The sequence below is a fragment of the Notothenia rossii genome (assembly GCF_949606895.1).
Source record: "Notothenia rossii genome assembly, chromosome: 12".
NCBI classification, from domain to species: Eukaryota; Metazoa; Chordata; class Actinopteri; order Perciformes; family Nototheniidae; genus Notothenia; species Notothenia rossii.
This window is the reverse complement of record NC_136911.1, coordinates 21,094,690-21,122,131: the sequence shown is the minus strand read 5'-3', so window position 1 is coordinate 21,122,131 and position 27,442 is coordinate 21,094,690. Positions and strand designations below refer to the sequence as shown.

Here is a 27,442-nt window from a genome sequence, read left to right as displayed (position 1 = left end):
ACGATGCTATTAAAAAAATATGGTTTTCCATGGACAAAGCAGACGTAGGCCTTCAAACTGATATTGAGGGGATAGGTTGTCACCGCACATTTTGACATGCAAAGTACTTTCCAACCAATGCAAGAAAAGCAAATTGTCTGTGGCATTATGCAAAAAGAGTGGTTCCTGCTTAAGCAATGATTTTGAAACACATTGCTTTTTGTGAGGGCAAAAATTCCAAATACATTCAACACACATTTCTTGTGCTCAAGTGGGATCTCAAAGGGGCAATTGTTAAGCCTCCTTTTGTATCGCCTCGAGGTTTGCCAGACAGAGTTTTTCCTCATCTTTTTTTTTCACAAGACTAGCCCCAGCAGGAGAGTTCGTAGAAAAGAAAAGCCTGGCAGTCACTGGGGCTCAGAGCGTGATCTGTGTGAGCAATTTTCCCCTACTTCAAATTATCCTTCCATATTAGACACCAAAGCAGGTTATCATGCATCAGTTGTTGCTTTAGCACATTGTTCTGTTTGAACTTCTGAAATCTCTGCTAAGGATTGACGCCTCTATCTGCTGTCAGATGGCCAAGATAGCGCAGAGACCTTGTAATAATAATGATGACTGCAGACATGGTGTCATGTGATGAGTTACTTTGCAATGTAGAAAGGTACAGGGGAGAGGCAGGAGCATTCCTCCATATATAATGGCAGGTCTGTACCACACCGGGGCAACACCCTGCATACATAACATCACGTATATAGGGGTGAAAATGCTTAAAAATTCACAGAAGTGACTTAATGCATGTATATAGAATACTTCATGCAACATTGTCTTATAAAGGACCACATTTGACCTTTTGAAAGTGTTTATTTTTAGTCCATGCTGGTAAAATTCCATCCAAAGGTGTCTGGGCGCTGATTGAATGAAAGCAAACACAGTGGAGGACTTGTCAGACCGGTGTTGCAGTGGGAGTGGACTGATGGCTCAAGAGTCTAATGGGCTGGTATTAACTGCGCACTGTGTGAGGCTGCTCAGAGGGACACACCGGCTGATCTGTTCACTACGTAGGACAAACTACCAATGTTACTATAACTATTATAGTATATCTGACACCATTTTGGAGGAGAAAAGGACTTTACACCGGCGTATGGTGATTTTATTTTGACAGGAATCAGAATGGATTCAAATGGCAGAGCTCCGAAACATGGTGAGTGTTTGGTGACGCACAGATTTACTACACGGTCTATTATTTCAATTACTCTCCAAGCACATTGTTCCCAGTGATTTCCATGTATTGGAAATATTCAGTATACTAGAAAACTTGTGTGGATTTTTGTTTTCCATGAAATTATTTTACAGAGAGAAAATGAACGATTTGAGGATTTTATTTTTGCTTTATTTTTTGTGTATGTTTGATATGGAATGGTGTTTAACTCCTCCCTCAGAGCGGCAGGCACTTGACTTGATCTTTTTAGCTGATATTTGTAAATGAATTATTATATTTATATAGCTTATTGTATGTTGTATTACATTATTAAATGTTTAATGTTTTATTTAATTCATTCTATAATGGAACAACTGGCAAACAAATACATTTCCCCCTGGATTATTAAAGCATTTCTGTTTCTGAAAAAGCGGCGGCCCAAGACAGATGTTTCACTGCATGGGTACAGTAAAGCTTATCATGATCTTGATAAGAAAATTAAAAAACTATGCCAGATTTGTTTATACAGTTTAGTGATGATAAAGCCTTCCAGTAGTTGTCATTACCAGCATATTAGTGCCCCAGATTTTCAGGTTTGAGTTGTTTTTTCTTCCAGCAAAGCGTCACAATTTACACTCACAACACATCCAGTCATTCCCGACCACAGCCTTTGAAATGACTTGCACAGCTTTTTTTAAAGACAAGGGTTCAACTAGCACAGTAGATGAAGGCCTAAACGAACCATGGGGTGGCGCTATTTCATCATATAACAGCATTATTCAAGATAATAACAACATTTGTTTGGCAAACTAAGCCTATGCATGCAGTCAAGTCCATGCACAGAAGAAAAATAATGTGAAGTAGGAATATGCAAATACCATAAATTCATAATGCAGCCTATATAATCGTCATAAAGCAATGGGAATTCCTTCATGAAGTTACTCCTCAATACTGAAAGTAGGATCGACTTGCTAGTGACATTTTTTAACCCAAATAAGATTGAATAATGTTTTTTTTTTGCTAAGTTACCATGCATACACCTCCCCAAAGCCTTTGAAGTCCCCATCTGTACAGTGACTGCTGCAGGGAATATAACAGAGTAGTAGATGAGTTTAGACCCGCCCCATGGGGGGAACTATAGCCTACGTGGTGCTTCTCCTCCACACGGAGCACACATTAAACACCGCCTGGATACTTTTTTTGAGGTGTTTTTATCGTAAAACAAACAAAAGAAAAAGTGTATCCTGTCCGAAATGCCTTGTTTACACAAACGGCTGAAAAAAACCAAATCCGAAGATGAGGCTTTCCTGGAGAAGGCGAGAAGAATTGCGAACGAGAATGGGAAACGGCTAGGTAAGTCCCCCCCCAAAAAGGTGTAAAAAGTGTATGAGTTTTAGGTTTGTACAGCTTTGTTTGGGCACAAAACGACGGGAGCGCGTATATTGAATATTTAGACCACCTGGAAGAGATCTTCATCTAGTCAGCATAAATCACTGATCATATGTTCCAGGGAGGAACATACGTAGAGGCTTGCTTATTGCCTGGATGGGTGCATTTTAGCTACCATTTAAAGGTGTCTTTTCAAAACAGGGACAAACAAAAGAAGGCGTTTTAACCTTTAACATAACTGAATGCAAAGAGGGGGATTCCTCTTGTGCAGTATATGTGCATGATGAGTCATATAAAAGAAAGAAGAAGAGTAATAACATGCAAAGTGTTTTAAAGCGCTACTCGGCAAATAATGCTATAGTGTAGCAATTACAAGACAATACATGTGTTAAATTGAAGCTTTTATTCACAGACTTCTTAGATTGTAAGAACCTGTTGCACCATATGTTTTGTTTTGCTTACACTTTTAATGTAGAATTAATAATTGGGACATTTGGAGCATGTGTTTCTTTAGATTTCATACCTCTCAGTTATTGGGAAAAAAAAAAAGGTTGTGTGAGAATCATTTTCTCAACTCCTCGGAGGCATTACACCCTAATTATCTTGTCCTAGCTTGCCTCACACACACACGCATACACACGCACACACACACACACACACACACACACACACACACACACACACACACACACTCACACTCACACTCACACTCACACTCACACACACACACACACACACACACACACACACACACACACACACACACACACACACACACACACACACACACACACACACTGTATGCATCTGAAGCTGATTAGTCTGCAGGAGAAAGGGAGAAGAGATGTCATCTGATTTTCTTTAACTCTTCTTGAATGCACAGTATGTACACGATAATGACAGGGACGCGTGTTTGCTGCAGCTGGAGGTAGATAACATGAAAAAGGAGATGATAAAAAGCTATCACTAAAGACTGGAGGCCTCCAATGGAAAGTCTGACTAAGCAGCTGAGGCTCCTTCCTGCCTGCAGAAAGCCTCATAAACAGCCTCTGTGGTGCAATTTGGGTGGAAAAAATGTGTGAAATGTTACGGCCCTGCCCACCATCCTGACTCCAGCTGAGTTATAGCGTGTGTCCTCAAATGCCCTGCTTACATTTTTGTATACAACCCCTCCTGATTATATGTAACGTCCATTTTAAGCTGGTGTGATGCATGAACCCATGTGCAAAGTCCAGTCCCACCCACAGGCACTGACTAACGCCATTACCTCACATCTGCACTGATGGAAAACAAACATTGTCCTGTGAGGTTATTGTTGATTCCTACAAATGTTACACTCCCTTCCAGGAAAGCCACACTCAGCATATTACTTCACCAGATTGATAAAACACTGGCAACCTGTTGTGAAACGCGATGAGACACTACAGCTAAAAAAAAGAAGTACACTCAGGGAATGTTGGAAACACAATCACTGAGAAATTCTTGATCAGCTGACTGCGCTCAGATTTCCATTACAGGCTTTTTCAGACATACGTTAATCTGCTGCGATCACGTACAATGTGTTGAAGCGCAAATGTTACAAAGTGATGTGACTAGGTTCCTGAAGTAAACAAAGGACTCTAATGGAGGCGTTTCAGGGTGGGGGGAGTGTGTTGGAGAGAAACTCCCTCTGGAGGGAACACAGGGATTTTAGCATTTGCAGACCATTTACATGCGCACAAACCTACACTACAGGAAGTATACTAAGGCCTCTTTAAAGGGTTCCACCATTGATTTTACACATAACAGTAAATGTACTCTGGCTTGTCAAGATAGCATGAGTATAAGTATATAATTATAGATGTCATGATGTTGGAGACTTGGATAATTATAAGAGGAAGTCTTCAAATAAACCCTCTTCCTGTGAGCTAAGTTTTGTTTGATTAAATGTGACGCAAGTTAAAACCAAGACAATCTAAGCATTTTCTTGGCCTTGGAACTTTGATAAGACTGCCATCTTTGTTTTGCAAATTGGGGCAGTGAGGGTAACACTATTTTTTTTAAATGAACGGTTGAAGGATAAATGTAGATCCACGTTTTTGTAGCTCGACCGATAACGGTAAGGCTATGTTGACATTAACTGGAACTTACAATTTCCCCTTAACAATGTCATAATCCACAAATAACGTACAGTGATAATATATTTGATTCTCTCCTGCAGGATTGGAGGGAGATGCAGATCTAAATTTCCTGCTGGTCGGCGGGGAACTGATCAAGGTCCGCTCGAGCTCCTGGAAGAGGAACCGCTTCTTCAAACTGCAGGAGGACTGCAAGACGCTGTGGTACGAGTCCCACAAAACGTTCAGGAAAAACCAGACGTGTAAGTGTCAGAAAGACGAGAAACACGACGAGGCACAAGCCTTGTTTTTTTAATGCACTGCTCAATCAAAGAATGTTGTCTTTTCTCTTCCATGACATGTGTTCTTTCAGACTAGAGGAATTATATAAGCCACTGCACTTTGTTTATTTGCTTTCGAAGATGCGTCACCAAAAGCCATCATTTGTAAGCATGGCATAATGTGTTGACCTAAAATCGTGGTTGCTGTAGTGTATTGTTATTTAGATCATCCTACTATATGTTTGGGCTTTACATCTGCTTGCTATTATTCCATCAACATATAGTTCTCCTTTCACATCTCAACAATAGCTCCTTGCAAACACACCCCTTAACTCCCACTGCTACTCATAAAACATTTCTTAGAAAATGGAAACAACTCACACAGATACCGCAGTGTGGCCAAAAACAGACTGGAAAAAACTGGTGTATTTCCATGTGTGTGTGTGTGTGTGTGTGTGTGTGTGTGTGTGTGTGTGTGTGTGTGTGTGTGTGTGTGTTTGTGTGTGTGTGTGTATGTGTGTGTGTGTGTGTGTGTGTGTGTGTGTGTGTGTGTGTGTGTGTGTGTGTGTGTGTGTGTGTGGCCTAGCATTACCATACTTGTGGGGACCTAAATCTGTTTACACAGTCAAGCTTCCCTTATGGGGACAAATTGGAGGTCCCCATGAGGGGAATCATTAATTTTAGGGTGAAGACTTGGTTAGGGTAAGTCTGCAGGAAATGCATGTAAGTCAATGTAATGTCCCCTGAAGTGATGTATACATGGTATGTGTGCGTGTGTGTGTGTGTGTGTGTGTGTGTGTGTGTGTGTGTGTGTGTGTGTGTGTTTGTGTGTGTGTGTCTGTGTGTGTGTGTGTGTGTGTGTGTGTGTGTGTGTGTGTGTGTGTGTGCGTGCGTGCGTGCGTGCGTGCGTGTGTGTGTGTGTGTGTGTGTGTGTGTGTGTAAAACTGATTATTTACCTCTGAAATCTGGTTCAGTAACCCACAGTTAGTGTGAATGTGTGTGTACTGATCTCCCGGCTGCTGCTACCAGACGTGATAACCTCTGACCGAGCCTCAGTCTTAAACAAACACTAAAACACAAAGCAGTGTGCTATATGTGCCCATAGAGACACACACACACACACACAGACACACACACACACACACACACACACACAGACACACACACACACACACACACACACACACACACACACACACACACACACACACACACACACACACACACACACACACACACACACACACACACACACACACACACACACACACACACACACACACACACACACACACACACACACACACACACACACACACAGAGGCCATATGGAGCGATGCAGTCATGTGAACGGTCAGCTTTTTGGAAACTAATTGGCTTCAAGTTCCCATGTGTTTGTTTACGGAAATGAGACAGCACGTTTTATTGCTGTCCTGTGGGCTTTAGCAAGACATAATAATGAGCAATCAGGTAAAGTGCTTTGGCATAAGGAGTTGGGAAGCACGTAGTCTTTAAAAGCTTCTTTTTTTTAGGTTCATATTTGTATTTAGTCCCTCTACTGTGACATGTTTCTATCTGCTGCTTTACAAAACCACAATCTGTTTCAATGCTACGAACACATTTCAATGCACTGCCTGTAACTCATCTGTTACTCACTAACTAAATCACTTATCATTAGTCCCTATATGCTTCTGTTCACTTTTCCCACACTCTCCCTGTCATTTGCCTTGATAGCATTCACACACTAACCCTAGCACACACACACATGCAGGTACTCACTGTCAGGGTCACATGAGGTAGATGTCACTACACTGTAAATATAACACACACATACATCTCCTGAGACACTTCCCTCGTATAGGTGTCAGTGAGCTATTTGACACAGAGATAAAGGTGATTGATAATATTTGCAGGCAATATTAAAGCCGTCAAACAAGTCTAACATACGTGGAAAGTTATTGTCTTGAATTCCGTTCGTTAGGTATAATAATTATGCTGTCAGGTGTGAAGGAATTCTTTGTGACGTAGGTCAACATGTCGCATAAATCCAAAGACCTTGTTAACTCATTAGCTGAAGGGATTCTCTGACCACAATTTGCCACTTAAAGTCAAGTCATCTTTTAGACTGGAACAGAGAATGAAAACTGCTTTAGATGACATTCCTTGGCCATAGATGTATAATAAATCAGGTCTCCACCAACTGCATTGTAAAAGAGATATTTTAAATAAAGAAGAATGAAAACTAAAATTCAGTCAGTACATCTACCTATAATGTATTGTTTTCAAAATGTAACATTGTAATCCTGCTATTTATCCCCATGTTTTTCAGATTTGAAAGTAATCAGATTAGGTATTATTTACGTAACTGTAAGGGATCAAGTTACCTATCCTGATTACGTAGTCCCGTTACATGTAATCCATTATTCCCCACGCCTGGTCACGCTCCACCTCACTGAAAAACCACCTCTTCACTGCTAAATGCTAAGTTCCCAATTTGATCTCAATGATCTCCTTGTGTGAAATATCATCTGGTATTCAAGCAATGTCGGCGTGACACGGATGACAAGATTTGGGCTTTATAGAGGGATGGGATTCTTTGAAAATGATCCAAATTCACCAACCCACTGCTGGGGATAATGTGCAAGCTGATCAAACAAACCCTCAGCTTCTGGTGAATTCCTCCAAGGTATTTTCATCAGCTGAGTTTACCAGCGAGGCCTGGGTGTGTTTCACCAACCCGCCCACTCTTTTCTCTCCAAGTAGTCCGACCTTTAGATTCATCCCGGCCCTAAATAGTCTCTGATTCTCTCTCAGGAACAATGGCTGCTCTTTCATAGCCTCTCCGGCCTCGGGATACCCGGGCTGGAAACACTGTGATTGTAACCCTGCTGCAACATATGGCCTCTTAGCTAAGCCTGGTCTTTAGTGTTTGGTTGCCGGGGCGGTTGTGATTACATCACACATCCGTACATTAAGCTGGCTGTGTGTGTGCAGAAAGCATCAGTACGTGTGTTTGTATATGTTTTTGTCATAGAAATGTAGTATTTTATGTGTTGCCAGTGTGTGAGACGAACTGCTGTTAAGTAATGTCATCTCCAAGGAATGTGTTTGCGTTGCCAAAGAATCAAAATGTTTAACCAACAACAAAATGCCTGAGAGACCGTCTTGTCTCAGAGGACTCCTAAATGTGTGTTCAGTTTGGGCTAAACAAGATTAAGATACTGATGTTTTGAAACATGTTGTACAAGTTCATATCTCTGGAGGTTGTTTTTGCTTTCTGTATTTAGTTTTGGAGCATTTTGCATTTATCTCCTTGAGGACCAGACATCAACAGACACAGTCATTGCTAACATGGTGAATGCAGGGAAGCTAAACACCCCAGATATTTCCTTCACGATCTGTTGGAGACTTAAACAGAGCTAGAAGGAAGGCTAAAAAACAATCGGAAATAGATGCTAACCTTGCTCTGTGTCTGCTGGATGTTTAAACATGCAACTGATATGTCTTGTGAGTGAAGGCCACAGAGGCGAGCTATCACAAAGGAACAGACGCCTTCCTGCAGATAAGACGTACAAACAGCTTGTTGTGCTGCTAGATACTGATGTGTCTAAAGGGGAGGGGCTACTGTGTTTCTATTGAAGCTATTAACACTCATCATCATCAGTGCCCACCCCCCCCCACACACACACACACACACACACACACACACACACACACACACACACACACACACACACACAAGGGGGGGGGGGATGGCGCAACAGCGGTAATTAAAGTTTCAAAGTCTCAAAAATGCTACAACTCCTGTCACAAACTGGATGAATGTGAAGTATGTTGTTAAAGGAGGATGAGAGTGTAACTAAGGAGCTCTATTGGAGTGACTTTGATGGTTATTGGACTCAGGATTAATTTGGATTCCCGCTGTATGAAGAAATTAAAGGACGGCGCAAGTGGAAACAATTCACAACGGGATTCAACTGTTTCAAACACATGCTCAAAGTAAGCCAGACTTTTTTCAGACCGATCTGATCGGAGCAACTGTGACAAATAATCCAACTGAAACCGGCATGGACAATGACTGTTTTAAAAAATGTGCTTATCCAAAAATAAACGGTTTGGACACTTTACGGGCAGAAGAAACATTTCTATTAAAGAAAGAATTATGCATTTCTGTCTTTTTATGCCTTTAATAGCTACTAACTTGAATCGTTATTCAAATTAATTAATCAATTATTTTTTATATTGTAATGTAGAGACAAGGCTTTTAGTGACAATCATGTATTGCTTTACAATTATAAGTAAAAAAAAATAAAAAATAAAAAATAAAAGTCTAAATATGATATTTGGCCTCAAATCATCTGAGGCCTGGCGCCCCCCCCTGCGATCTTTGGCGCCCCCCAGGTTGGGAACCACTGGATTAAGTGATCCATAGTAAAACAACTTAATGCCTTGATGCACAAACATGTTTTGTTGATGTTTCTTTCTTGCATTAAGCTACATTAACGCCTTCCTCTCTCCAGTCTCCATCGATGAAATTGAGTCAGTCCGAAAAGGCCGTCAATCTGAAGGTCTCAACAAACACACCGACCCCAGTGTGGAGGAAATGTGCTTCTCCATCATCTTCAAGGGCAGCAAGAAAAACCTGGACCTGATGGCGGCCAATGGGACGGAGGCGAAGCAGTGGGTCAGCGGCCTGGACAAGATCATCCACAACATGCGCAACCTGAGCCGCCAGCAGAAGAGTGAGCAGTATCCTCGACTAAGTCTTTCTTCGGGACATTTGCATACATGTTCCTCCAGGTTTTTTGTATCTGTCGAGCTCTTGATTGTTTTGAATCAGTTCCAGTATAATCCTTACATCTTAATGACAGTTGGATTATCAACTGCATGCGGAAAGCAGACAAGAACGCAGACAACAAGATGACGCTCAAGGAGCTGAAGCACTTCCTGAGGCAGGTCAACGTGGAAGTGGACGACACGTACGCTGCGGAGATTTTCAAGGTGAGCCATTGCATCCTGCAGATTAATGTATTATCCATATCCATTGTCTGGTTGATTGATTGTCTCATCGTGTCTTACAGAAATGCGACAAGTCCAACTCAGGCTCCTTGGAGGGCGAAGAGATCGAGCACTTCTACGACCTGCTGACGCACCGAGAGGAGGTCGACGTGATCTACGGGAATTACGCTCAAACCGAGGGTCAGATGAGCAGCAAGGACCTGCTGAACTTCCTGCTGACCGAGCAGAGGGAGGAGGTGACCATGGAGGAAGCTCTCCAGCTGATAGAGAAATACGAAGTGGATGGAACAGGTAGGAAGACTTCAGGGTATTTTTTTATTTTTTATTCTTTATTTATTTGGGGTCACATTATAGTACAAGTACAGTTTTTCAAATCATATATTTTTAGAGACCCGAAAGTGACAAATGAAATAGTAAACAAAATTAGTCAAAGTAAAATAAAAACGAAAAAGTACACAGGGGTTGTTTGAAATAGCAAATGTCTACACATGTACATATGCATACATATATACATACATATATACATTCAATACACATACACACATACATGTAGTGCTGCGTACCGGTACGCCGAACCGGTACTGGACTTGTAAAAAAGTTTCGGTTCAAGCCCGGTTAAAACCGGAACGTCGGGAACCGGTACTTACGTATATTCTCCTTTTTGTTCTAAACCATCTAAAACCTTCCATAGATCGAGAAATTTGCGCTGAGAAAAGACGAAAAACATTGTTTTGGCTTCTGATATGGCGGCCATTACTGAACTCACAAAGTCTCGCAAAATATCGCAACTGCTCGCGAGATCTGTGTGAGGTCAAGGGAAGCTGGCTTAGACATAGTGGACACTGACAGCGTGGGATGCTGGTTGCCATATATGGTAGTGTAGCTAAGCTAACTCCTTTGTATGTATGGTGATATAGTGTCTGCCGAAAGAGCAACACTTCACCCAGACAATGTCAATATGCTGTTGTTCTTGAACAAGAACACATAGACTTGTACTCTTGCATATTGAGTCTTGTATGTACATCACTATGTATGTAGTTGTGTTGTGTAGTTAGTAACACATGTAGAGTTCTAGAAAAGACATGGTGTAGACACAAGTTGGAAGGGGGCACAATAAACCTGACGAGTTTGAATTTGAGTTGATTATGAGTTTATTTTCAATTGATAATTAGCTCACAATAAGTTAACTTTAGTTACTCACACCACTTGACACAAGTCCGGACTTATAAGTCCGGACCTGAACCTGAACCTCTGGACTTGAGTCCAGACCTGAACCTGAATGTGAGTCCAGGTACACAGCACTACATACATGTGACCATACATACACATCTATACATATACATTCAATCGGTGTATAGAAACAGTCGTCTTTGGGAAATGTAAATTCTCCACTTTTTCCATATTTCTTCAAATGTGTTTGAGGGGTTTTAAACATTATGAGCGATAAATGTCCACATATTCATGGTTCTTTCTGACTTTCGTCCACCAGCGAAGCAGAACAAACGCATGTCCAAAGATGGCTTCCTGATGTACCTTCACATGGACGAGGGCTCCATCTTCAACCCGGCACACAAACAGGTGTATCAGGACATGCGTCAGCCCCTCAACCACTACTACATCTCATCGTCACACAACACGTACCTGATGGAAGACCAACTCAAAGGGCCCAGCAGCACAGAAGCCTACATAAAGTAACTTTAACATAACGGACGGAAACAGCTTTACTCCATCTTGGTTTATTTGTACAGAAAATGCAGGTTTTTATGAAGGTTTTCTTCTCCTGCAGAGCGCTGATGAAGAGCTGCCGCTGTGTGGAGCTGGACTGTTGGGACGGGGCTAACGGAGAGCCGGTCATTTACCACGGATACACACTCACATCCAAAGTGCTCTTCAGAGACGTCATCAAAGCCATCAACGACTACGCCTTCAAAGTATGTGTTGCATTCAATTGTCAGAAATTTAAAGGGGACATTTTCAGGTTCATACTGCATTAGTAATTAGTACAATGTGTTGGAGCGCTAGCCAATCGAAGCGTGTGTGTTACATAGCGATGTCACAATATTCAGAAAGTAAACAAAGGAGTCCAATCGAGGCCAGAGAAACTCCCTCTGCAGGGAACTCGGAGGCGTGTGGCACAGTGGGTTGTGCGTATGTGTTGGGATCAGGGGGTCACAGGTTCAAACCCCACTGCAGTCAGCATGTCGTTGTGTCCCTGAGACCCCAAAGTGCTCCTGTGGGGATTGTCCACATATTGAGTATGTTAGTCGCTTTGGACATGTAATGTAACTTTGGATTTTAGCCTTTGCAGACCAATTACATGCACACAAATCACAACACAGGAAAGGGAAGACTCCACAAAGCATTATAGGGCCTCTTTAAAGTTGGATGCATGACTGAATGACTGTTTCCTTCGTTCCTCCAGACCTCTGACTACCCGGTGATCCTGTCCCTGGAGAACCACTGCAGCGTGGACCAGCAGAAGCTCATGGCCCATCACCTGATCTCCATCCTGGGAGAGGCTCTGCTCACGAAGCCTATGGGAAACACCACGCCCTCCGACTTCCCCTCACCTGAGGTGTGTTAGCTACTCTGATCTCTATTTGAACATTCACAGCCACTAAACAAACACTGAAGGAAGGCGGCACCTACAAATCCTTTCTCTTAAGTTAATGATCCACCTCACTGTCCTGATTACTCTAACGTGACCATTAGATTTGTCTGGGAATGATGTGAGCGCCACATGAAAGCAAATCAAAGCCTCTGCTCCTCCGACAAGTGCTGATACACACAATCTAGAGTTTTCCACTTGATTATCTCGCCTGAGCTCAGAGATTAGCTGTTTATTAACCAACAGATTGTCACAAGATTTGAGACTTTGCATTGTGTGAGAGAACACTTTGTTTGAGAAGAGAAGCCGGTGGCACAGTGGAGTGTGTTTGTATGTGACCAGGGGCAAGCATTATAATCATTTTGGTCGTTTTCTGCTACTAACAAGGTTTATTGTTCGATGCTAATCGCCTTATAAACTTTCCGCTTCATACATAAGCTCTGATAATAAGCATGACTCCCAGACGTACTGAAAAAGTATTGAGTACTAGAAAAGAAAGAAAGAGAGGCGTGAAAATATGAATTTACATTCCCAAGCCATGTGTATTTCTTGCACCCATGGGATGATTGCAACGTGACCTCAAAATATGATATAATTAAGGATTTCAAAACATTTTGTTACTCTGTCATTTACTGCCTAGGGTGCTGAATCAGAAGCAATCAATAACACATGTTTCCCTGGAAAATAAGACACAGCTTCCCAGTATTGTAACTGAAACCCCATTTCTGTGCAGGGGCTGAAGGGCAAGTTCCTCATTAAGGGAAAGCGATTAAACAAACTGGATGCTGCGCTCAACAACAACAACAGCACCATAGAAGAAGAGACCGTGTCTGAGGAGGACGAGGCTGCAGACTGTAAAGAGAATGGACTTAAATCTAAATCAAAGGTGAGAGAAATGTTTTTTACTAACTTGAAGTACATTCAAAAAGGAATATATGTAGCTTATATGGAATTCTTTGTATATTCTTTGTGTACAATTTGTAATTTTGGGCCACGACCAGAGCGTTCCTATTTAAATAAGTACACAAACAGATCAGATATATGTTCAAATATATTTATTTTCTGCAACTAAACTGAGACACTTTTCTGTCTCTTTATAGAAATCCAAAATCAAACTAGCCAAAGCACTGTCAGACATCGTGGTCTACTGTAAGAGCGTCCACTTCAGCGGCTTCGAACACGCCAAGGACTGCCAGGTCTTCTACGAGATGTCGTCCTTCAAGGAGAGCAAAGCCTTCAACCTGGCCGAGAGCTCAGGTAAACATCCCACTAACAACCAGAGGTGGGAAGTAGTGGAGCACAAATACTTTGTAACTATACTTAAGTATTTGGTATCAGTACTTTACTCCACTACTTACTTTTCTGACGACTTTTTACTTTTACTTCTTGCATTTTGAACACAAATACCTGTACTTTCTACTTCCTACATTTTGAACCCAAATACCTTTACTTTCTACTTCTTACATGTTGAACTCAAATACCTGTACTTTCTACTTTTTACTTGTTGAACACAAATACCTGTACTTTCTACTTCTTACATTTTGAACCCAAATACCTGTACTTTCTACTTCTTACATGTTGAACTCAAATACCTGTACTTTCTACTTCTTACATGTTGAACTCAAATACCTGTACTTTCTACTTCTTACATGTTGAACTCAAATACCTGTACTTTCTACTTCTTACATGTTGAACACAAATACCTGTACTTTCTACTTCTTACATTTTGAACCCAAATACCTGTACTTTCTACTTCTTACATGTTGAACCCAAATACCTGTACTTTCTACTTCTTACATGTTGAACTCAAATACCTGTACTTTCTACTTCTTACATGTTGAACACAAATACCTGTACTTTCTACTTCTCACATGTTGAACTCAAATACCTGTACTTTCTACTTCTTACATGTTGAACTCAAATACCTGTACTTTCTACTTCTCTCATTTTCCAAACAGGCTGGTTCCTTTAGTCTGAATGTGTGTTTGGTGGCGTGATCATTATTATTTAGAGTCATTGCGTGCCTATTGATTTGAACACGATCCGTGTATCCATCATTTCCTGGTCTTCTCTAAAGAAGAGGGACCAATGGAAACGTTGTCATGTTACCGTTGTTCAGCATGGAAACATTCATTAGATAACAATGACATTATTGTTCTATTAATATAAAGGGAGGTCAGGTACTCTTTAAAACAGCTGCTAGTTATGGGTACTTTTTACTGAAGTACATTTCAAAGTTCGTTACTTTGACTTGAATAAAGAAGTTTATTCAGTACTTCTACTTTCACCAGAGTATTTCTAAACACGAGTATCTGTACTTCTACTTGAGTAAAGGATGTGTGTACTTTGCCATCTCTGCTAACAACACTGCGAGTGGGTTATGATTTATCACAAGGAAAGTATCAAATCAAATCAAACTTTATTGTGTTTTGATGTCTTCTCGTAGGGACTGCCTATATCCATCACAACATGGACAAACTGAGCAGGATCTACCCAGCCGGATCCAGAACCGACTCCTCAAACTACAACCCTGTTGCTATGTGGAACGTCGGCTGCCAGATAGGTACGCTAACATTAATATATCCAGAAATCTAGCTATTAGTATACTCAGTGTTATTGTTATTAAGAGTCTTTCTGGTTTGGTTTCCAGTGGCGCTGAACTTCCAGACTCCCTCTAAGGAGATGCACATAAACCAGGGTCGGTTTCTACAGAACGGTTTGAGCGGATACGTCCTGAAACCAGAATTTCAGAGAAGCCTTTCCTCTCAGTTTAATCCCAACACAGGGCCCTGGCTGAAGAAGAAGACCTTCCATGTGATGGTAAGTGTTAGAAAAAGCTCCCTCGTCCCCGGCTTGAGCTTGAATCTCAGGATCCATGTATCTGTGATCCTCTCCAGAATGGAAGGAGTCATCACATACAGAGCATCAACTAGTTCCTGAACAGTGTCCTTCACATGCTGATATCCAAGAGAGGGAGTTACACAGTCCCAAGATGGAGGAATAGAAAGCAGTATTCAATGTTTACTTCAGATTAGCTCCACGTCAGAAATGAGCATGCTTGTCATATGTCTCTCTCCATAGAGGCTGAATCATCATGTTAATCACATAGCTATCATATGCCTCAAACAGTCCTGATGCTCTTCTAGGTAATCACACATCCTGTCATGTTCACAGCTACAGTTGGGATACCTCTGTTATCATGTCACTCTCATGTTGGAAGAGGACATTTGTTTCTTTTTGTTTTTGTTTCGTTTGTCTACCCTCCCTCCCAAATGTAAAGAGTCTTTGGGTTCAAGAAAAGCGCTATAGAAATATAATTTATTATTATTCAGTATTTTCCCAACAGTACGAGATATTAAGCCTCAAAGAAAGATATCTGGTACCTGGAAGTGATTTCCTTTTGTAATGCATTGGTTTCTTTCCAAATACTAAAGGTGATCTCAGCTCAGCAGCTTCCTAAAGTCAACAAGGACAAGGACAAACACAAATCCATCGTCGACCCTCTGGTCCGAGTGGAGGTCTACGGCGTCCCGGCAGACAACGCCAGCAAGGAGACGCACTACATCGATAACAACGGTGGGAAAATCACACATCAGGAAATAATCATATATCCAACTTTATTTATATAGCACATTTCAAAACAACAGAGTTGACCAAAGTGCTGTACATCAATACATATAAAAAGAAGCAGCATAAATACATTTAGACAAAACTAAAAAGCACGAGACAATAAAACCATACTTATAGCCACAGACTGGAAACCCTCATACATGATGTACAGACATTTTAAAACTACAAAATAGAAAACCCTAATTTAGAAACACAGACCAATACTTCTTATACTGTACGTACGTGGTCTGCAGAGCAGCATAGACACAGATAAAAACGAAGAGACATAAAAAACAACAGATATCGGTGGACACATCACTTATATATATTTATAAAACGGACAAGTCAAATCAAGCAATCTGATTGGTTCTTAGCCGTGATATACTGAGCGTATACCACGGGTAGAATTGTAAGTTACTTTTCACAACAAGTCAGTATCCCTCCGCGTCTGAGAAACACAGTATACCGTTGGGTTCATACTGGAACAAGAAAGCAGCGGAGAAGTAACGGAGCAGAAGGACTCCTTTTTACGCAGCGGTCCAGACAGAGACATCAAAGGGCAAAACATATTCAGTGTGCAGTTCCTTTGGCATTAGGGCAGGGATATCTAGATACTTTTGAAGGTTTAACATAATGAATTGTACTACTTTTAAAGCAAACAACGATGTTTTCAAATCTGTAATCAAAGACGTCCGCAAAAACGCTATCGACCAATGAGATTGCTTGATTTGACTTGTCAGTTTTATAAATATATTTACATTTCTTCCAAATATATTTACATTTCTTCCGTTACGAAGCAAACTTACAAAGCATAAGATGGAAATATTTAAGGTTAACTTCGACCGGGGGGGTCTTACTATGGAGTAAGTAACCACGCCCCTTAGCTGTGATCATATACCACGGCCTGTCGTGAGCTATTGCTATATATATATATATATATATATATATATATATAAGCGTGTTGCAGCATCTTAACAATACTCCATGCCTGCAGGGTTCAACCCGATGTGGAATGAGAAGTTTCAGTTCAACATCCACGTGGCAGAGCTGGCCCTCCTGCGGTTTGTGGTGGAGGACTATGACTCAACATCCCATAATGACCTCATCGGGCAGTACTGTCTACCGCTCAGCAGCGTACAGAACGGTAAGAGATTCCAGCACTCAACTACATATCAGCGACAGGAAACACCTCTTAAAGCCCATCATTTAGAATCTAAACCGTCAAGATATTAAACTAAGCTTACAACAGACTAAGGAACAAAGAAATGTGCAGTGTTAAAGAGACCCTATGATGCTTTTTGGGGGGTTTCCCTTTCCTGTAGTGTGTTATAAAGGTTTGTGTGCATGTTACTGGTCTGCAAAGGCTACATTCACAAGGTACCAGAACATAGTGACATCACTGTAGAACACTTGCGCTGCTATTGGCTAGCGCTCCAACACATTTTACATGATAGGCTAAGGAGCGGGACATCTCTAAGCGGTTAACCAATCAGAGCAGACTGGGCTTTGGTTTCAGACAGAGGGTGAAATGAGGAGAGCACTCTTTAAAGTAGAGACACTACATACTGGTATACACCTGAACATCACCAGGAGAGGACTCTTTAAAGTAGAGACACTACATACTGATACACACCTGAACATCAGCAGGAGAGGACTCTTTAAAGTAGAGACACTACATACTGATATACACCTGAACATCAGCAGGAGAGGACTCTTTAAAGTAGAGACACTACATACTGATATACATCTGAACATCAGCAGGAGAGGACTCTTTAAAGTAGAGACACTACATACTGATATACACTTGAACATCAGCAGGAGAGGACTCTTTAAAGTAGAGACACTACATACTGATATACACCTGAACATCAGCAGGAGAGTACTCTTTAAAGTAGAGACACTACATACTGATATACACCTGAACATCAGCAGGAGAGGACTCTTTAAAGTAGAGACACTACATACTGATATACACCTGAACATCAGCAGGAGAGGACTCTTTAAAGTAGAGACACTACATACTGATATACACCTGAACATCAGCAGGAGAGGACTCTTTAAAGTAGAGACACTACATACTGATATACACCTGAACATCAGCAGGAGAGGACTCTTTAAAGTAGATACACTACATACTGATATACACCTGAACATCAGCAGGAGAGGACTCTTTAAAGTAGAGACACTACATACTGATATACACTTGAACATCAGCAGGAGAGGACTCTTTAAAGTAGAGACACTACATACTGATATACACCTGAACATCAGCAGGAGAGGACTCTTTAAAGTGAAGACACTACATACTGATATACACCTGAACATCAGCAGGAGAGGACTCTTTAAAGTGAAGACACTACATACTGATATACACCTGAACATCAGCAGGAGAGGACTCTTTAAAGTAGAGACACTACATACTGATATACACTTGAACATCAGCAGGAGAGGACTCTTTAAAGTAGAGACACTACATACTGATATACACCTGAACATCAGCAGGAGAGGACTCTTTAAAGTAGAGTCACTACATACTGATATACACCTGAACATCAGCAGGAGAGGACTCTTTAAAGTAGAGACACTACATACTGATATACACCTGAACATCAGCAGGAGAGGACTCTTTAAAGTAGAGACACTACATACTGATATACACCTGAACATCAGCAGGAGAGGACTCTTTAAAGTAGAGACACTACATACTGATATACACCTGAACATCAGCAGGAGAGGACTCTTTAAAGTAGAGACACTACATACTGATATACACCTGAACATCAGCAGGAGAGGACTCTTTAAAGTAGAGACACTACATACAGATATACACTTGAACATCAGCAGGATATGTCCCCTTTAAAAAAAACAAGCTCTGATTTTCCATGAACAAGAGTTGCTGACAGCATTATTTAAATCACATGATTCCACTTTCTGTGTTCCTTATTAAGCGGTCGGAATAATGAGTTCAACCCACTTCCTCTTTTTGTCCCAGGATATCGCCACGTCCCCCTGCTCACCAAGAGAGGAGACGTCATCTGCTCTGCCGGACTCTTTGTGCACCTCATGCTCGTGGACGCTCAGTAAAAAAAAACCTCCATGTGTTTTTCTGGAAACTCTAAAAGGAACTCGTCCAGTTTTAAATCTACGTAATTTAACTCCGATCAAATATTTAATGGGATGCCGACTCACCGTTGTCCAACACTTTCCTGTTGTTTTGTAATTTTCAAAGAGAAGTGTGTTTGATTGAAGCAACAAGAGAGTGAATGAATGAACGAGCAGTGTGGTAAATTATTTAAGGAAAGTCTTTAAACTGTATATTTCATATTGGGGAGAAGTAGAATAAATGACAGGAGTAAAATCCAGCTTTTGGATATTCCTGAATAGCGTTGTAATGTTTATAAATGTGTTGACGCTTCAGGATCATACGAATCATGACACGATGTATTAAAAGCACAACAAGCACCTAACAGTTTTAGTGACTTCACATTGATTTATGTTGTCTGTTTTTGTGCCGTAATGATGATGCTAACTGGACCGGTATGATTTTAAAACGCTCATTTAGAGCCGTGTGTGTCTGTGTTTTCGTTTTTTAAACTTCCTTTAGACTTTTTTTTATTGAGAATATTAAGAAGGTCATACATAAATCTACAAATTGAAGCTAATCACCAAGTGTTTCATGTCATAAACCTCTTTATATTTCACATTATTCCTGTCTTGTCTGTTATTATACCTTTGCACTAGCTCTCAAATAAAACCAGAAGAATTTCTCATTAAAGGTTTTTGTGTTTTTATTCATAATGTAAGCGATTCAGCAAATGGCAATAACATCCTGAGAGAACTTAATCATGGTAAGATCAGCTTAAAACATTGAAAAATATAGATAAATACAAAGCATCACAATTAAAAATTAATTTAAAGCATAAGTTATTTTGTAAAATCACAATCATGGTAACTAGCATTTTAAATGATTTTAATGGGATGATGGTGGAAGAAAGTATTAAAAAACAACATTAAAGTGATATGATTAAGGCCTGTCTGCGAACAGTGGCCTTATTTAGTTTTAAAAAGACATGTATCTGCTAAAAATATGAGTATTCTTTTTCAGAAAAGTCCTGCTTTTTTCTTCATGTCACACTGCCTCCACTTCGGTAGCCGCTTGAAATCTGCTCGAGTTGTTCCCAGCAGGTTCTCAAAGTCCTTATCAGACAGGTAGTCCTGAAAACACAGGGGAACAATAGAGTAAGACTGACCTCTGCTGGACACACTGAGGTACTGCAGGACACAGGTTTAATTAAAATACACCTTTCACGGAATCACATTATCTTACAAACCACTTGTTACATGTGTCTCTTTGTGGTTGATGTTTTCCTATCATTGTGTGTGTCTTTGTTGTTATTTTGAGTCTATTTGTCGTCAGTTTGTATTTCTTCAAGGTTGTTTTCCATGTCAACCTGACAGCAGATGGAAATGAGCAATTAGCTGAAATCTGGCATAATTAATCATATTATAATTAATCCATATAATGTAATCAATTTGAGGTGAAGTGTCTCAGGGACACAACGACATGCTGACTGCAGTGGGACTCGAACTTGCTACACCCTGATTCAAAGTTCAGCGCACTATCCCACTGAGCCACAGCCTCCTGCATATCCTTGTTGAAATAAATACAAAATACTTACCTCCTTTAGTCATTATGCATATGTTTTAGTTATTTTGTGTCTCTGTAGACATTGCATTGTCATTTTGAGTCTGTATGTACATTTTCTTTATAGGAAACCACAAAGAAGGGCTAAGAAAATGCAGGTATTATTTTGTAAAGCACAGCTGTTCCGCTTTCAATCTGAATAAACAGCTTTACTGATCATGTGTTTGTGCTTTTTATACCATAACCTTATCATTCGGTGCAGGTGTACTACTAAATATTGGATTACCTTTCGGAGATATTCAATTTAGAAGACTCTTGATAGATCTGTAGTTAAAAAAAGCTATCAGGGCATTCTTTTAACTAGCTTAGTAATTCACACAATTAGTGTAATCACTTTTAATTGTTCCCCCTGTTTACTGACCAAAACACATTAAAAGCCAGTTTGAAGAGGTGAAGGTGGTGAGGCTAAGTTAGCGTTTTGTCTCCTACACTCAGGGTGTTTCTCAATGTTGAGGAAGGATGCTCCAGAGCCACTATTTCAAGGATGCTAGGTCATCGAGTCCCGCCGAAGGACTGTTCCAATGTCCAGGATGCTTGGAATTCTACCGAGGCTGGCCGTCCTTCGTTGCGGGAAATTTCGAGGCTAGGAAGGATTCTTGCCTCGCTTCTGAAGGATCTGACTCGGAGGGACTTGTCCTACCAAGGAAGCGTCCTCGACATTGAGAAACACCCCTGACTCTGCACCCACCTCTCTCAGGCCGACAATTGGAGGAAGAGAGTAAATGCAAACATGTGCGTTCTAGGTAATGATAATAACATAGATATTAAACTCAGGCTAAGTTAGCGTTTTGTCTGCTACACCCTCACTCTGCACCCACCTCTCTCAGCTCGGGGTCCACGGCAGCCGGCAGCTCGTCGGGGGTCTTGTTGACGAGGAGCTCGGGGGCCAGAAACATGGCAGAGCCTCCAGTAGAGGGGGAGGAGGGGGAGAAGGTCACGGAGGCTGAGTCTCTCTGGGTGGACGGGCTGCTGGGGGTGGAGGGTCTGGGGGACAGATCCCCTCCGTGGATCCTGTAGGCCGGAGGGGAGCTGGCGGGGCCTCCAGGAGCCCCGTATCCCCCCCCACCAGCACTCTTATTGAGATTAGTGTTGTTCAGATCCTGCAGATAGGTGAGGGAAATCATCATTCTGGTTGTTTTTACATCTGGGATGAATGAGTATTTTTCAACACATTAGTCATATTTACAATTGGGATATTAGTTCATAATTAAAAAAGGATTGAGATTAGTGTAATGCCGGATACAAATTTTTTTACATGACATCTGGGAGGAAATATCAACATTGTAAGCATTCACAGATTGGTATCATATGTACCATTGGGGTGCCTGGTTAATAATTAAAAGGGATTAGTGTTTATCAATCACTTACAACAGTGATCTGTGACAGAGATGCTGGATCACTCAGCTTTTTTTTCATCTCCTCATAGGAGTTGCCTCCCTGTTGAGAAGATCGATTGAGAATATGGGTGAGCATGCAGTTCAACAATCCATGAGATCACCACATGTGCTTTCTTATTTCTGAAATGATTCATCAGCTGTGACACACACACACACACACACACACACACACACACACACACACACACACACACACACACACACACACACACACACACACACACACACACACACACACACACACACACACACACACACACACACACACACACACACACACACACACACACACACACACACACACACACACACACACACACACACACAACAACCTTTCCTATTTCCTTTTATGATAAGCAATGTGAGCCTTCTGTTGTAAGGAATGAGCTGCTAACCAATTAATTAAACCCTATGGAAAGCTGTCATGTAGGCTGCAGCATTATTTACTTACATTTGATTGATTTCGCTAACTTATAACTCAACTTATTAGGCATTGAAACCTTTCCTCTAGTGAGTGGCCCAGCCCTTCGTATGTTTTTCTGTATGTGGCCCTCAGAGAAAAGAGTTTGGACACCCCGGCTCTTTACAAACTCACGCTCCACTTGTGAGGGTCCCAGGCGTTGAACCAGCCGGTGAAGGTTGGCGGTTCGAATCCCTGTTTGACGAAGAGCACGGGTGTGTCGGGGTCTCGGCCCGCAGGGTGGGTCCTCAGGTAATCCTGCGCGCTGTTCCACGCCTCCTTCGTCTCGTACTGGTTCGCTGATGTCCCGACCCACAGGAAAATCTGAGGGGAAGTGGAGAAAGATGGAAATGTTGTACTTTTTTAAGATGTAAATATGGCAAGGCAAGCTTCAACACAAGTGCTTTACACAAATGGTAAACATTAAGAGCATTCATTAATAGTGCAGCAGAAACACATTATAAAATAACATTGGTACTAAACTGGTATTACTGTGTTTAACAGGTGAAGTTTGTGGCTATATATGAAGCTTATAAAGCATCATGCATTGTTTGCTGAATATTATTCTAAGTTATTTCTTTTTTTCTGAAAAATGGAGTCCTGAAGCATTTAATGTTGTTTATTTTGTTTAAAATTGAATAAAATCTCCTAGCGTAGTAGGAATATTTCAACTTGTTTTTATTATTTGTTAGGGTTACCAAGGTAGCCTACCAGTTATTAGGAGTCTAGGGATTAAATGGCGTACAGTATCTGACAGAGAGACGTATTATTATTTATAGATAAGACTGAATGTATTGATCCCAATTTGGGACATGTTTTCGTCACAGCTGCATGTAAACAAGGCATTGCACAGTTTAGAGTAGAAAATAAAAACACATTTACAGTCTGTCTGAAATCTGTCTTTAAAGTCTCTAAACTTAATTTCTCTGCAGCTGATTATTCAAATTGAAATGTCTTGCTTTTAATTAGTGTCTCCTGGCGAGAGCAAGTGCCAGAGTCGGTCCGGTGGATAAGGAGTCAGACCGGGGACCAGGAGCCGAGGCTCTGAACCGACAGCAGCAGGTAGGACTGCGTCACACAACCGGGTTTAATGTGTCTGTGTATCACTAACAAAACACAAAGGGTCAATTCAAAAACTCCAAACTTAATAGGGTCTATAAAAGATCACCTTTGCGCCGATCAAAAACTACAGAAATTGCGTCAAAAACGTCCGCTCGCGTCGCGTTGATTTTCAACTTGCGCATTTCCGAATGTCCATTCAGCAGAGATCACGTGAGTAGCCCGAAGAGTCAAGCTAGCAACTCAGTTAGCTTGACGGGTAATTTCCAAGTCCTTTTTACATGCAGCGTATTAAAGACATTACAGGTTTTACGCCTTACTTTTACCTTTTGCTGCAGACGTTGTTGCTATTACATGTGCGCATGCGTGACGCTACCTTGCGTGCCCTGCGTGCGTCTGGAGCAGTGCACTGGCTTTTTGTCAACTCTATTTTCGACATACAATAACCTAGGGATACACAATCTGACAAAGGTTGTGCAAAATACCACAGACCTCATAGTATAGTAATATCTGTATATTTAAAAAAAGGCTGCTTTATTGATCAATTAAGAAGATACACATTTGTGGCTAATTAATAGATAAATAAATGGGTTAGCGTTTATATCCACACAGCTGAAGTTGCTTTAAATTAAAAAATAAATAAATAAAACCACATCTTTTTTTTTGTGTTGTCATTTGTTTTGGTGCTTACCTTTCCTCAAAAGTGTGCATTTATATAATTGATATGTATTATCGAAATAATATGAGTTTTCAAGGAGAAATAATCCCATAAAATGTACTAAATAGCATTTGATGACCTTAAACTTTAACTTTCACCCTCAATTATTATACAGTATATGAGGTAAAAACTTCTTAAAATGTACAAAATAACTTTATTTTTATCACCTAATGATTTATTTCCCACATATACCCTTTTATTAAACTCTTTAGGTCTTCATAAAACTTGATGTCTCCCTCCTCACCTCCTCCCAGGTGTCCAGCAGCATCACGTCCTCCTCGTCCAGGTCGCTCTGGGCAAAGTCCTCCACCTCCGTCATCCGGAACTTTCCAATCTGATTGGAGCATTCAAACAGCCGGGGACTGTGGGGGGGCTCCTCCTTCTGCAGCCTGAAACACACAGCTCACTGTAATCTGTGTGTGTGTGTGTGTGTGTGTGTGTGTGTGTGTGTGTGTGTGTGTGTGTGTGTGTGTGTGTGTGTGTGTGTGTGTGTGTGTGTGTGTGTGTGTGTGTGTGTGTGTGTGTGTGTGTGTGTGTGTGTGTGTGTGTGTGTGTGTGTGTGTGTGTGTGTGTGTGTGTGTGTGTGTGTGTAGACTACATTTCACATGGCATTGGGCATATTCCACTGACCTTGATATAAAAATAATCCATGCAGATTTAAATGTAAGATTATTAATGTTCCAAATTTAGAGCTTTTTTGGACGAGTCCTTGTTAACAGGCTGTTGTTATTGTTATTTTTTATGCTTTATATAATATAATACATAATTAAAGAACAACAAAAGCTTGTTTGAAGGCTCAGAGTTATTAATATCTATCTGCTGCAGAATATTTAAGCAAACAAACCCCAACTAGAGTCCAATTTAATAGCAAAATAAACCATCTCTGGAATATGTATTGTTGAAACTAACATATTTAACGGATTGGCGTGTTCCTTCTTTCTGTGCTCACCTCTTGTCGCTGGCATAGGGAGCCTTTCCTCCCAGATTTACCCAGAATTCTGCTGGCTCCTGGCCCTCCATCACCACCTGCTTGTCCTGTTTGGACAGCACATCAGACATGGCCCTCCCCATCACCCTCTCATCCCCGCTGCAGCCCTGCACACACACACAAGCCGACAACACACACACATTATGTTAGAGCAATATCACTCGTCACCGGCTTGAGCTTGAATCTCAGGATCCATGTATCTGTGATCCTCTCCAGAATGGAAGGAGTCATCACATACAGAGCATCAACTAGTTCCTGAACAGTGTCCTTCACATGCTGATATCCAAGAGAGGGAGTTACTCAGTCACAAGATGGAGGAATAGAAAGCAGTATTCAATGTTTACTTCAGATTAGCTCCATGTCAGAAATGATCATGCTTGTCATATGTCTCTCTCCATAGAGGCTGAATCATCATGTTAATCACATAGCTATCATATGCCTCAAACAGTCCTGATGCTCTTCTAGGTAATCACACATCCTGTCATGTTCACAGCTACAGCTGATACCTTTGATATCATGTGGACTCTGATACTGGAAGAGGACATTCAGTATTTTCCCGTGTGGTTTATCCAGCTTGTGACTGTGACGTACCTTTCCGTACCACAGGAAGCATATGTGGCCGGTCTTCAGCAAGAAGACGTCGTTGGTGTTGAGAGACGAGGCCCTCGAAGGCACCTCCGTGGCCTTAGTGTTCATCTCGTTGGTCCCTCTGACCTGGAAGAGCCTGGCCCCGCCCTCAGGGTTAGCTACGCCAGGTCGGCCTGTACCACCCTACACACACACACACACACACACACAGACAGACAGACAGACAGACAGACAGACAGACAGACAGACAGACAGACAGACAGACAGACACGCAAATATTTTACTCAGATTAAGAATCAATAATCACAAAAAGTTCAAAGAAAGTAAAGTAAGACATCACATGATTGCATTAAGCAAGCTGTTCCAGTAGATTTAAAAGTAATAATGTGGTTTCACAACATTTATTACAATAAATGCCTGTTTCTAGTATTTTTTTGGAGCCAATATTTAATATTTGTATCAAACCATATAAGACTGTATAAAAAACGATGTGTACAAAGTCCCTCATTTACTGTTCCCTAAAACCTTCACTGATCCAGGATTTTGTCTATTCAATCAGGAATGAATACAAATAAAAGAATCCTGGCACTGCTCACTTCATATACTAAAGTAGAAATATTACTAAAAACACTCCGTTACAAGTCCTGCATCTTAGTAAAAGTACAAAAGTACGAAAAATCCCATTTCAGAATCATATCTATTAAATGACTGGATTAGGATTATTGATGCTTTAACGTGTTCATCAAGGTGGAGCTAACTTAAAGTGGACCTATCATGCTATATTTGAATAATATAGTGTAGGACCATACCTATATAAGGCATTTTTATACTTTTTATTTTTCAAAATACCAAACAGTTCATGCATTTTAGCCATTCCTCATTTCGCTCAATTGAACACTGTCTTTGCATCATGGGCTGATTCTGTGAGAACAGCACCATCTACAGGCCTGGCATATGTACTACAGCGTCTCCAGCGCTTTCCAACGGCAATGTCCGTGGCTGTTTCCTCCTGATTGGTGGAGTTGGCCCAATAGCCGTAGCGCCACTTCTGTGACGTCACAGAAGTGTTCAAATCTGGATCAGTCTGTATCAGATCCGTTGCAGCCCCTTTTTTAGAGATTTGGGTATGGAGGAAAATAGAGAGGGTTGTGTTTTCTGACACTTGGTGAGTTCCCTGGAACACCGGGGACACATGTTCATGTAGAAAAGACGTACACAAGTTCATTTTGCATGATAGGTCACCTTTAAGTTACTTTATATACTGCTGCTGGATATCTTAGCCTATATTCATAAGTCAATGTTTATTTATACGTTGTATTAGCATATATTCTAAGTAACTAATTTA

General features: G+C 41.0%; 2 protein-coding genes across 5 annotated transcripts in view; one reads left to right on the top strand and one right to left on the bottom strand.

Moving 5' to 3' along the window:
* Nucleotides 1-987: 987 nt before the first annotated feature.
* On the top strand, nucleotides 988-19,957 carry plcd1a (phospholipase C, delta 1a). Of its 2 annotated transcripts, none has more exons than XM_079661004.1 (15): nucleotides 988-1,183; nucleotides 4,770-4,928; nucleotides 9,467-9,695; nucleotides 9,818-9,947; nucleotides 10,028-10,256; nucleotides 11,455-11,656; nucleotides 11,752-11,896; nucleotides 12,388-12,540; nucleotides 13,307-13,459; nucleotides 13,674-13,830; nucleotides 15,020-15,136; nucleotides 15,224-15,393; nucleotides 16,008-16,149; nucleotides 17,177-17,326; nucleotides 19,175-19,957. In XM_079661004.1, the coding sequence occupies exons 1-15, from the start codon at nucleotides 1,153-1,155 to the stop codon at nucleotides 19,264-19,266; spliced, it is 2,259 nt and encodes a 752-aa protein (XP_079517130.1). In that variant the 5' UTR covers nucleotides 988-1,152; the 3' UTR covers nucleotides 19,267-19,957. The 2 variants fall into 2 exon arrangements, with proteins under 2 accessions (XP_079517130.1, XP_079517129.1); XM_079661003.1 differs by lacking the exon at nucleotides 988-1,183 and adding an exon at nucleotides 2,140-2,533.
* vill (villin-like) overlaps nucleotides 19,953-27,442 on the bottom strand; it is a 24,905-nt gene continuing 17,415 nt past the window's right edge. For 2 of the 3 annotated variants that reach the window (XM_079661001.1, XM_079661000.1), the window contains 7 exons: nucleotides 26,101-26,280; nucleotides 25,471-25,616; nucleotides 24,766-24,910; nucleotides 22,880-23,068; nucleotides 22,256-22,324; nucleotides 21,706-21,987; nucleotides 19,953-20,397 (listed from right to left, as the gene is read on the bottom strand). In XM_079661001.1, the coding sequence (XP_079517127.1) occupies nucleotides 20,284-20,397; nucleotides 21,706-21,987; nucleotides 22,256-22,324; nucleotides 22,880-23,068; nucleotides 24,766-24,910; nucleotides 25,471-25,616; nucleotides 26,101-26,280 (1,125 nt within the window). In that variant the 3' untranslated portion in view covers nucleotides 19,953-20,283. The remainder of the gene's footprint in view (nucleotides 20,398-21,705; nucleotides 21,988-22,255; nucleotides 22,325-22,879; nucleotides 23,069-24,765; nucleotides 24,911-25,470; nucleotides 25,617-26,100; nucleotides 26,281-27,442) is intronic. The other variant, XM_079661002.1, reaches the window with a different exon arrangement.